The sequence below is a fragment of the Monodon monoceros genome, unplaced genomic scaffold (assembly GCF_005190385.1).
Source record: "Monodon monoceros isolate NGI ecotype Baffin Bay Population unplaced genomic scaffold, NGI_Narwhal_1 Super_Scaffold_21, whole genome shotgun sequence".
NCBI classification, from domain to species: Eukaryota; Metazoa; Chordata; class Mammalia; order Artiodactyla; family Monodontidae; genus Monodon; species Monodon monoceros.
In genome coordinates this window covers 49620012-49632783 of record NW_021703778.1, presented here as the reverse complement: position 1 = coordinate 49632783, position 12772 = coordinate 49620012, and the positions used below count along the sequence as shown (strand labels likewise).

The following is a 12772-nucleotide window of genomic DNA, read 5'->3' as shown; positions in this document are numbered from 1 at the left end:
AAAAACCATATGATCATCTCAATAGATGCAGAAAAAGCTTTTGACAAAATTCAACATCCATTTATGATAAAAAAAACCCTGCAGAAAGTAGGCATAGAGGGAACTTTCCTCAACATAATAAAGGCCATATATGACAAACCCACAGCAAACATCGTCCTCAATGGTGAAAAACTGAAAGCATTTCCACTAAGATCAGGAACAAGACAAGGTTGCCCACTCTCACCACTCTTATTCAACATAGTTTTGGAAGTTTTAGCCACAGCAATCAGAGAAGAAAAGGAAATAAAAGGAATCCAAATTGGAAAAGGAGAAATAAAGCTGTCACTCTTTGCAGATGACATGATACTATACATAGAGAATCCTAAAGATGCTACCAGAAAACTACTAGAGCTAATCAATGAATCTGGTAAAGTAGCAGGATACAAAATTAATGCACAGAAATCTCTGGCATTCCTATACACTAAGGATGAAAAATCTGAAAGTGAAATCAAGAAAACACTCCCATTTACCACTGCAACAAAAAGAATAAAATATCTAGGAATAAACCTACCTAAGGAGACAAAAGACCTGTATGCAGAAAATTATAAGACACTGATGAAAGAAATTAAAGATGATACAAATAGATGGAGAGATATACCATGTTCTTGGATTGGAAGAATCAACATTGTGAAAATGACTCTACTACCCAAAGCAATCTATAGATTCAATGCAATCCCTATAAAACTACCACTGGCATTTTTCACAGAACTAGAACAAAAAATTTCACAATTTGTATGGAAACACAAAAGACCCCGAATAGCCAAAGCAATCTTGAGAACGAAAAACGGAGCTGGAGGAATCAGGCTTCCTGACTTCAGACTATACTACAAAGCTACAGTAATCAAGACAGTATGGTACTGGCACAAAAACAGAAATATAGATCAATGGAACAGAATAGAAAGCCCAGAGATAAACCCACGCACATATGGTCACCTTATCTTTGATAAAGGAGGCAGGAATGTACAGTGGAGAAAGGACAGCCTCTTCAATAAGTGGTGCTGGGAAAACTGGACAGCTACATGTAAAAGTATGAGATTAGATCACTCCCTAACACCATACACAAAAATAAGCTCAAAATGGATTAAAGACCTAAATGTAAGGCTAGAAACTCTCAAACTCTTAGAGGAAAACATAGGCAGGACACTCTATGACATAAATCACAGCAAGATCTTTTTTGACCCACCTCCTAGAGAAATGGAAATAAAAACAAAAATAAACAAATGGGACCTAATGAAACTTAAAAGCTTTTGCGCAGCAAAGGAAACCATAAAGAAGACCAAAAGACAACCCTCAGAATGGGAGAAAATATTTGCAAATGAAGCAACTGACAAAGGATTAATCTCCAGAATTTATAAGCAGCTCATGCAGCTTAATAACAAAAAACAAACAATCCAATCCAAAAATGGGCAGAAGACCTAAATAGACATTTCTCCAAAGAAGATATACAGACTGCCAACAAACACATGAAAGAATGCTCAACATCACTAATCATTAGAGAAATGCAAATCAAAACTACAATGAGATATCATCTCACACCAGTCAGAATGGCCATCATCAAAAAATCTAGAAACAATAAATGCTGGAGAGGGTGTGGAGAAAAGGGAACCCTCTTACACTGTTGGTGGGAATGTAAGTTGATACAGCCACTGTGGAGAACAGTATGGAGGTTCCTTAAAAAACTACAAATAGAACTACCATATGACCCAGAAATCCCACTACTGGGCATATACCCTGAGAAAACCATAATTCAAAAAGAGTCATGTACCAAAATGTTCATTGCAGCTCTATTTACAATAGCCCAGAGATGGAAACAACCTAAGTGCCCATCATTGGATGAATGGATAAAGAAGATGTGGCACATATATACAATGGAATATTACTCAGCCATAAAAAGAAACGAAATTGAGCTATTTGTAATGAGGTGGATAGACCTAGAGTCTGTCATACAGAGTGAAGTAAGTCAGAAAGAGAGAGACAAATACCATATGCTAACACATATATATGGAATTTAAGAAAAAAAATGTCATGAAAAACCTAGGGGTGAAACAAGAATAAAGACACAGACTTACTAGAGAATGGACTTGAGGCTATGGGGAGGGGGAAGGGTAAACTGTGACAAAGCGAGAGAGAAGCATGGACATATATACACTACCAAACGTAAGGTAGATAGCTAGTGGGAAGCAGCCGCATAGCACAGGGAGAGCAGCTCAGTGCTTTGTGACCGCCTGGAGGGGTGGGATAGGGAGGGTTGGAGGGAGGGAGACGCAAGCGGGAAGAGATATGGGAACATATGTATATATATAACTGATCCATTTTGTTGTGAAGCTGAAACTAACATACCATTGTAAAGCAATTATACTCCAATAAAGATGTTAAAATGAAAAAAAAAATAAAAAAATAAAAATAAAAATTGGTATCTCACTCAGTGCACAGGTACCTCATTTTTAGTATAGTGAATGCTTGAAAATGAATTTAAACTTGTGGAAACATATACAAAGTAATGGCTTCTGAGTCTTCTGCTTGTACACAGAATCCCTCAAGTGGACAAGGATATGGTCTAGTGTTAGATAAAGATCTGTATCCCTGCCCCCTCCTTCTAAACCCTCCCTCCTAATTCCCCAGGCAAAAACTACAAATCACGAAGAATGGGTTAAATCATGTTCCCCACATTTCTTTAAGAAAGTATAGAATGATGCATGTTGTAAAAGTATTTCTATCAAAACAGTTAGACTCACAGTAAAACTCAGAGGTAAACTTCAAAGAGGTAACTAGGAAAACTCACCTAACATGGAACACCTCATTGCTCCACAGTGGCTAAATGTGGTTAAATTTTAACTACATGGTGCTAGGCTAGAAACAGGTCATCAATAAATAACCTGCAGAATTAAAAAAGCAATACTGACTGGACTACAAATTAGAAGACCTGCTTTTTTGCTCTAACTGGCCATAAAAATGACTTTAGACCCATCTACTAACCTCTTCGAAGCTTACTTACCTCAAAAAAGAAAAACTGCCTAAATCATCTATAAAGTTCCATATAGCTTTGAAATTCTATGATTCAACAGAATAAATTATAGATCAGACATTCATTTTCCAAGCTATTTCAAATAGTTTGTTAAGTATTTGACAAGGAGCTACTGTCAACCAACCAGTAACAATGAGGAAAAGTCACTTAAATCTGAAAATTCAGTAGGAAAAACAGCTTTGATTTATAACAAAAGCCACACTTTTCAAGCACAGGTATATTACTGAGACGGGGTACATTTGTAATGAATGTTTTACAGGACTATAAGCATTAAAACATAAACAGAGCATCAGAATGGTTTACCATTTGACATAAGTCGTTTCCACACATTCAATTTAAGAAACAACTAAGATGTTTTTATACAGAGCTAACTCAAGAACAGAGTATTCACAGTGATTATGGAGGCCCTACACCCTAGCAGCAATGGAAGCTGCAGGGGTCTGACAGATTAGGGAAAAACAAGAAGCCCTTGTGCTGGAATTCAAAATGAACCAATCAAACAGAAACAAAACCATTCCCTCTCCCTACTTCTTCTGGCACACTTGATTGCATGTGCTCTTTTTTTTTTTTTTTAACCATCTCTTTAACTTATTGTTTTTCCCTTCAGGGTGTTCTGATGTTCATTTGATCCAGATCCTACTCCTACCAATTTCAAAGTGGGTAGAGCGTGTAGCTGTGTGACTTCTCAGTCATCAACCCCTTTCACCCTCAACCCAGCCACCAGCTGCAAGGAGCATAAACGCAGGCATCACCATCATTGTAAATCAAAACGTTTAGACTCACTCATTAATAAAATTTGAGAGCTGGATAAGATCTTAGTGGCACTAAATTCCAACAATCTTATTTTGATTTTTAATTATAAAAATCATATACTGAAAAGAATATAAAACAAATTTAGTAGTAGGAACTTTCCCTTTTACAATAAACACTTAAATGTAAGGCTCTGTTTATTCCAGCTCCCACCCACCTTCTTGTGCCCTCCCCTCTTCCACAGCTATAATCACTATTGCTTGATGTATTCTTTTTTTTATGCCTTAGTTTATTTGTCTATAAAGTAGGAATAATAGTGCCTACCTCATAGGACTGTCTTGCAGATTAATTAGATTAATACATATAAATCACTTAAAACAGTGCTTGGCACTTAGTAAAGACTCAAACGATGGTAGCTGCTACCAGATTTCAACCCACCCCACATTGATGAACACTTAGGTTTTCACAGTTTTTCATCATATACAATGTTGTGATGAGTATCCTTGTCCACTTGACTATTTTTTCTGTTGGGTAAATTCCTGCAAGTGAAAATGCTGGTTCAAACATATGCACATGTAAAATTCTGCTAGATATGGTCTAACCACCCACCAAAGTAATGAGTCAATTTCCACTCCTTCCAATAGTGTATGAGAGCATCTTCTCCCCATTGTCTTCAACATAGGGCACTGATAATCTTCAACACCAGGTATTAAATCTTTTCTAATTACTAGGTAAGGATGATCAATGTTTTATCACTTCTATTGAAAGTTAAACATTTTTTTGTTTTGACTATCTGTATTCTTTTATGATTTGCCTGTTTATATTTGATGGGGGGAGGTCAGGAAAATTTTCTCCTGGGTCAACAGGAAAGAAATAACATCCTCATCCCCCACCTCATCCCCCCACCCCAATTCAGGATTGTGATGGCCATACCTCTTCTTCCCTTGAATCTCAGAAGGATATCATTTTTAAGTTCTCTCCTGTTACATAGATTAACTGCTTAATCAGGATCCATCTACTCGTATTGCTCTTAGCCATAAGCCAAACTCCCTTCTTTCACTAAAATTTAGATGCCTCTTTCTTATCCATTCATATTTATACATAAAATTGTCAACAGGTGAGATGAGAGCTCCATCAGTATTTGGGGAGGTCACTCTTCCACATCCCCAGGAAGGCCTGCTGCCTACTACACTCATTAAGAGAAGCTGGCAGATCCATTAAGTGATTTTGCTTCCAAGTTGAGTTTTTTTCTTTTCCCCTCCAAGTCGCTTGTGGCCTTTTATTTTATAAATGAAGGAACTGAGATCTAAAGAGGTTAAGCACATAGGATCTTGGTCTATTACTTCCTAGTACTAAGTTGTGCTACCAAACAATGAAACACTCTCTTGCTGGGACTGCAGAACTCAAATGCTTCTACTGCTAATTCCTGCTTCCATGTTTCATTCCTTCTCTAACTCTTACAAAGACCCCAGCTACTTGCAGGGAGGGGGTGTGGGGATTAGGCTGCAAGGGGACAAGGTAGGCTCTACCTCAGCCCCCTCCAGCCTGCACACTCATATCCTGTCATCATCTGAAACTTCTCCATGACTGATGTTTCTCTCCACAACTACAATATCCCATCCTCCCAGATGGCTTACTCAATCATGCCCAGTATAATAAGTCTTCAACATCAATGGATCCTTTGGACCCTCTCCATTTTCCCTATTCACTCACTCCTTTCTTTCTTTGCCTCCAATCCACCTCAGACTCCATGTCCCATCATTTTAATCACTCTTGCCAAAATCCTAAACCTCCTTAGTCCCTCTATACTGGCAAAAACCTAAGCCTGCATAAATGCGACATCCCAACTTCTTCATACCTCAGACATCTGAGAACTGCAGGAGAAAACTCCCTAAACAAGCAGATGGTTCCCCAGCGTAAGCCTAGCCATCAACTGCTTGCTGAATGATTCTACTACCTTTCTCTAACCAAACTGCTGTGACTCTTCGCAACAATAATTTCAAACCTGCAATCTCCACAAATCTTCACTCCCTAAGGAGCTGGCCTTGCCTGGTAGTCACCAGACAAGAACTCTCTCCCCCACAATCTGAATCTTCCTTTGCACCTATCCTTCCTTTCTCTTGTTAAAGGCGGAAGGGATACTATTTCTTTTTTTTTTTTCTTCTCCCCCTGTAACTTACGAGGGTGCCGCGATGTTTTCCCAGATGTGGTCCCCGTGTAAGGTCTTTTTTTTTTTTACATCTTTATTGGAGTATAATTGCTTTACAATGGTGTGTTAGCTTCTGCTTTATAACAAAGTGAATTAGTTATACATATACATATGTTCCCATATCTCTTCCCTCTTGCGTCTCCCTCCCTCCCACCCTCCCTATCCCACCCCTCCAGGCGGTCACAAAGCACCAAGCTGATCTCCCTGTGCTATGTGGCTGCTTCCCACTAGCTACCTACCTTGTGTTTGGTAGTGTATATATGTCCATGCCTCTCTCTCGCTTTGTCACAGCTTAAGTCCTTCCCTCCAATTGTGCTCTGGAGCCCATCCTTTCCTACCTTCTTAGGAATCTTGAACTTTTAATTGTTCCTTATTTTTGAATCTTCAACTCCTCTCTAATGGAGATTTCCCATCAGCATTTACACAGGCTCAACTCTTTCCTCTTAGAAAAGAGAAGAGGGGTGAAGAGGAAAGAGAAAAGGAGAAAGAAGAAAAAATTCTCCTTTTTTGTCAAGACCCGTCCAGCTATGACCGCTTTTCCACATCAAAACCAAACCTGAAGACCCATCTACCTTGTTATCTATTTTTTCATCTCCTTCTCACCAATTAACCCCTCAAACTTGCATTCTACTCTCCAGAGCTTCTAACATAGTCACCATCATAGTCACCATCACTTTGTCACTAAAGTCTTTGGACAAATATTGATCCTAATCTTCTGTCACTGAATCTCAGATCATATTTTTTCCTTCAGCTTGGAATGTCAAGAAACAAAAATTCCATGAGAGTAAGAATTTGTTCCATGATGTATCTATGTCAGTGCCTTGTAGAGTACTGGATACACAGAAAGTACTCAATAAATACATGTTGAATGAATAAATGATAGTTTTCCTCCCAGGCTCCTGACAAAGTCATTCTTCAGGGTCAATGCAAATAGCACCTTCCTTAAAAAATCTTTTACAATCCTGCTACACAGAATTAGATTATGTGTCCTACCAATGTTAGACAGTAGCCAGGCACTGGGGATACAGAATTTAAGACAGAGTCCCTGCCCTCAAAGACTCTCAGTCTGGATCTGTTATACCTGTACTATAGACATTATGCTCTTCTACTTTATATTCATTTATTTATTCATTAAACAACTATGTGGATGCCTATCAAATACAGAACCTGTATCTCCTATTCTCTTTTTAACTTCAAACTACCACAAAGATCAGAGACTTAATAATTCTTGAACTGCATTTAAAATAATTAGAGAAAAGTTCTTTAAATCACTTTCTAAGATAAATGTTAGGAACCAAAATCATAATGTTTCCTAACTACTTCTTATTCACCTATTAATTATATAACTGGATTCTTATATAAATTGACTCATTATATTTTAAACAGTTTTAAGACTTTTCAGTTATACAAATAAGTGGTAATACTGTAAAATGAAATACTGCTAAAAAGTACTTTAAAATATAAAATGTTCCTACCTTTTGATGCAGCAATCCTACTTTTGAGACCTGATCCTAAATACAAGGATGTATATATATTTCTTGGCCTAGAATTTAGTGGAATGAGAATGAAGTGAAGAGAGAAATCTGCAGAGAAATATGTAGAGTATGATTCCCTTTTGTTGTTTAAAAAGGGAAAAAAATACAGAGTACGTAATTACATAAACACAAGCAAAGGAGTGGAAGGACACAACCAAACTATTAACACTGGTTATTCCAAAGCACAGAACTGGAGGAATAGAAACTACTACTTTCCATATATTTCTTATGTTGGTTGCTATAAGGGCACATATTTTTATATGTAAAATATGAACAGTTTATTCTTTTGTATATAAAAATGGCTTTTCCCTGTGCTTTAATTTTAATATGGGCATTTCCCAAGTTCTAAGCATCTGACATACAATCATCCTACAAATATAAACCATAAGGCAATACTGAGCAGCTTAAAGGAAAAAAGGAAGGACAGAAGTTGGGCATTAGTGACTCCTCACCAAGAGGCTTCATACGAAGAGGGGAGAAGGGGAATGCTGAGGAGAAGACATTTAAACACAATAAAACAATGTTAATAAGAAATAATAAAACAATGTGGAAATGGAAATGATTGGCAGGTTCCCAAGCTTTTCTAAAAAAAAAAAAAAAAAAAAAGGCCAATTAACTCATAATGTGTTTGAGATAGTATATGCTTCCAATAATGTGTTTTTTTCCTTTGGACAGTATTGCAGTTTAAGTCAAATTTTACATACTAAATCTCTATTATTTCTATAGGAAATATACTTTATCAATAACACCAGCAAACATTCTAAAAGCCTGCAGTCACTAGTTTGGAACACTCAAGGGCAAGTACTGTTTCATCAGCTTTGAAAACCTGTGCAGTATGCCATTCTCAGACTATGCTGGATATAAGTAAGCTGTCCTATACTCAGTATAGTCATGGAATGGTATGGTTGCTACCATTCCCACCATCCCGATATCTGTATGGTACTTCACAGTTTAAAAAGCTCTTTGATACAAAGGAATGAAATGTTCCAGCTAAGAGAAAGCATTAAAATAAAATATATACACCTACCATTATAAACATATGCAACAATTTAATCTTCAGTGACTAAAAAGGTGGCAAAGCATGAACTTGAAATGTATGCTTGGGAGCCATTATATCAGTTAAAATTGTATAGTAGATACTTAAATATTTTCATAAATAGAAAACTGCAGCCAAGAAATGGCCACAAAACCAAAAGTTTATTGTAACATTTATAAGCAAAGGTCAATTTCTTCTACCCGTGGACTATAACTGATGGTTGAGAAGTAATCCACTCACAACTTTTTCTTTGTACATCAACAATAAACATGAGAAAATGTGGGCTGTAATCCTTGACAAATTATTTCTTACACCACTTCTCCAAAGGGCGGAAAAACACTAGGTAAATACGGTTTCACTTCATGCAATGATGATCTCGCAAAAAGGGTTAATATAACTATATACAGATTATTAAAGTTTGGAAAGTGAAAAATCTAATTTAAAAAAATCTAATTAGGCATGCAAAATAATATATACACAAATATGTCAAACACTAAAAATGAAAGATATACTTGCACTTACTTTCAGACACAACAAAGATAAACAAATTTTATAATGCTTTCTACACATTGTAGGTATTTTGCACAGATTAACTAAAACTTTTCCAGAAAAACGCTCCATATATATGAAGCCAGTAAGGCATATTTTCAGATACTCAGATACTTTCAGAGGAGGGAATGAAAAATGGGTCTGTTCACAAAGAAACAACAAGAATTCATAAATCATCTAAAGTGAAAAAGAACTAGAATTCAAAGTGTAAGATTTAAATGAGGTTCAGTGATAATCAGAAAAGGCCACATAAAGCAAAATCCATTTAAAACAGAGACCAAATATCGTGATACAGCAGGAATAAAAAGTTTGACATGCACACTCTCTTGAAAAATGTTTTAGTTTTTTTAATCTCATATGTAATAAAATTTAGGTTATAATGATAACTATGTGCTTATCCTTAGAACATAAAAACAGTGAATCAAATGTTGGCTTTTGTGGCAAAAATTTTTCCAACAAATTGGATGACAGCCCAATTCAAAGCCATCTGATTTTCACAGTGCAATCATAAAGGAGGTTTTTTGGTTTTGGGGTTTTTTCGAAACACTCAAAGGCTACATCAAGCCTCCTAATGCCTGTCTTAATATTTTAATCTTCAAATCATTCCCTTTTTAAATACGTCTAAATCAAAGTCATCCTTGTTGGTCTTTCTCTTCTTTACTTTTTAACTGGTCTGTTGGGTACTGTAACATCCATAAATCATCTAAGAATCTTAACACACAAAGAAAGCACAGGCCCAGACAGATGCACAGGCTAAGCGAAGAGGGGTTTCTGAATAGGGACTAATTTTTAAAAAAATTTTATTGGAGCATAGTTGATTTACAATGTTGTGTTAGTTTCAGGTGTATAGCAAAGTGATTCAGTTGTACGTATATTGATACATGTATTCATTCTTCTTCAGATTCTTTTCTTAGACAGCTTATCACAGAATATTGAGTAGAATTCCCTGTGCTATACAGTAGGTCCTTGCTGGTTATCTACCTTATATGTAGTAGTGTGTGGGACTAATTTTATAAGTGGTATATTAGTGAATATTTTGCTTTCCTACACGACTCTTGAAACTTCATAACTGCAAGAACTTGGATAATGAATTCTCAAGTAATGAGAACCCCCTGTATGTGTACTTTTATTACCTGTTTATACAACAAGAGGGGATACAAATCTTGGTCTGAATACCTTAAGATATATAAAATATATCTTGGTCAGGACCACATTATAAATGACTTTTTTTTTTTAATGCAACATAATACTGTACCAAGGTTGTAAGGGAGTTCCTTTTCATGTAGAGTCTCTCCAAGTACTGTAGTCCCTCATCTTTTAGTAACTCCAATGGGAAATGCTGCAGATTCCTATAATTTAAGAACAAATTCTTGTGCTTTTCCAGCCTTGCCACAGAGATCGTCTTACAAAGTTCAGATGCCATGACTGAACATATCCCATCAGGCACACTGCAGCACTACATCTTGTCAAAATTGGTCCATTTCTAAAGAGAACAAAAAAATGGAAAATTATGATACTGCTAACAAACGTTGCCAAATAAACCAGTTAGCATATATAGCTATTTGCAGACATTAAAAAGAGTTATACATCAATTCCTATATTTTTCTTTTATAACAACTAAATTTTCACACATATTCAGAAGGAGATTAAAATGAATAACTATTTAATAAAAATACTCTCACTATTTAAGCAATATTTACTACTTAGCAGAAATAGTCCTATTTGAAAAAAATAGTTCTTGAACTTGAGATAGGAATCCCTATCTAAGAGAACAGAGACCAGTTTCATAACATGCAACCAAAGAAAGAGCTTAAAAAATTAGACACAGCAAACCCATTTCCTTCTTGAACTACCTCATTTTGTCTTTAGCTTAAAACATTTTAAAAATATTTAAATGTATATAATATATAATATAACTAGATCACTTACAACTTCATTTTCTTCACTTCTTACTACCTAAATATTGTCCTATATGCGAATATTTTCTTTCTTTTATCTCTTTATTCTCTTTTCTTTCTTTCTTCTTAGCTTTGCAGATGATCAGAAGTAGCAAAGAAACAGGCCTGGGAACATAGAGTTTTACTTAATTATTTCAATGAAAGAAGAAATACTGCACTAGGAAATAAGAATCCTGTACTTTTCTATTACAATCTTTCTGGGCCTTAGTTGCCTTACATAAAATGGAGACAGCAATTTATTGGTAAGGGCCAGAACCCAGAACAGATTAAATACCTTTGTAGCTCCAAATTGACAAGGATAGGAAGAGAAATAACATTTCCCATCTTACCAACTAGGCACAGGGCAGAAACAAACTTCACATCACTTACCACAAGAAGAAACAAACTCAGAGATTCAATAATTTGTCCAAGGTCAAACAGCTCATAAGGGAACAAGGATTTTTTTTTCTTGGGCTGGGGAAGGGTGTCCAGTGGATTTCAAAGCCTGAAGTCTTTATACACACAGACTGACAGGATTCCACAGGATACTAAGAAAATGCTAAAACACTAAAAACAAGTTGAGCTTTGTTCAAAGATTCTACTCTGGTTTTCCTGGGCACCCTTTCTCAAACTCTCCAAAGAGAAGTACCTTACAAAGAAAATGTTTTTTCTTAAGAAAAACTATCTTCACAGGGAATTAATACCAAGTTAGTACAAAATGCAGTAACATAAGCTTTCAATAAGCAGAGTTTTCTAACTTTTTGGTTATTTTCTATTATTTCCAAACTCTTAATTCCCAACTAATAAGAAAGTATTTGCTATTTTATATAAAAGGTCAGAGAATATGGAGTATTCAATTACATCCCTAATGCAACATGAGAGTCCAGTACCTTCCCATATTTATACTAGCTACTCACTTACCTATTTTTATGAGACATATTACTTGACTTTGAACAACATACTCAATCTTTCCACATCTTAGTTCTCTCCCTGTAAAGCAAGGGGAACTAGGCTACAAATAACATCGTTGATTGTATTTAGAAAGGGAAGCTTTCTGGGTAATTATTCACTGAAATAGTAAACTAGAAGCCGTTTAGATGTCTCACAAGCATCTCAAACTTAACACATTCAAAGAGTTTTTGATATTCATTACCAATCCAAATCTTCCCCAGTCTTTCCAACCACGAGGAAAGCCAGAAGTCATGAACGATTCCTCCACCACCTCCAATCTATCACAAGGCGTATGGTTTCCATCTCCAAAATACACCTCAAATCTATCCACATCTCTCCATCTGCCCAAATGGAAAGCCACTGTCATCTACTGCCTTGCCATATGTATTACTGGTCTCCCTGTGTCCACTTGAGTCACTTTGCAATACATTAATCACTTAGCTGGGAGCCTTTAAAAAAGAAATCCAACTATGTCTGCCTCTCTTTCTCAGGTAAACTTGCTCCCTAGTCACATGCATTCTAAATAAACCCTTCAAAAGTTTATTAAGAAAAATCAAACTTACCAAGTATTGAGGGCTCTTCACAGTCTGGCCTCACCCACTTCTCCAGACTGGCAGCACCCTCCCTGGCTTCTCACCAAACTCCTGGGCTTTTCTAGTGCTTCAAAGTGCTAAGCTGTTCACACCACTTCCTGCTCTCCTTTAGCCTTTGAAAGCATTGTCCCAACGCCCTTCAGGTTTC

General features: G+C 36.3%; 1 protein-coding gene across 6 annotated transcripts in view; it reads right to left on the bottom strand.

Annotated features, from left to right (window-relative positions):
• The window catches only part of LRRC28 (leucine rich repeat containing 28), a 190309-nt gene that overhangs the window by 175980 nt on the left and 1557 nt on the right, over positions 1 to 12772 (bottom strand). For 4 of the 6 annotated variants that reach the window (XR_003795905.1, XR_003795908.1, XM_029237829.1 and 1 more), the window contains exons 2-3: positions 11073 to 11206; positions 10399 to 10626 (exon numbers count right to left, since the gene is read on the bottom strand). Coding sequence is in view for 2 of the 6 variants with exons in the window: in XM_029237829.1 (XP_029093662.1) it covers positions 10399 to 10566 (168 nt within the window). In the remaining 4 variants the exon portion in view is untranslated. Of the gene's footprint in view, positions 1 to 10398; positions 10627 to 11072; positions 11207 to 11470; positions 11493 to 12772 lie in introns of those variants that run through there. The other 2 variants (XR_003795907.1, XR_003795906.1) reach the window with 2 other exon arrangements.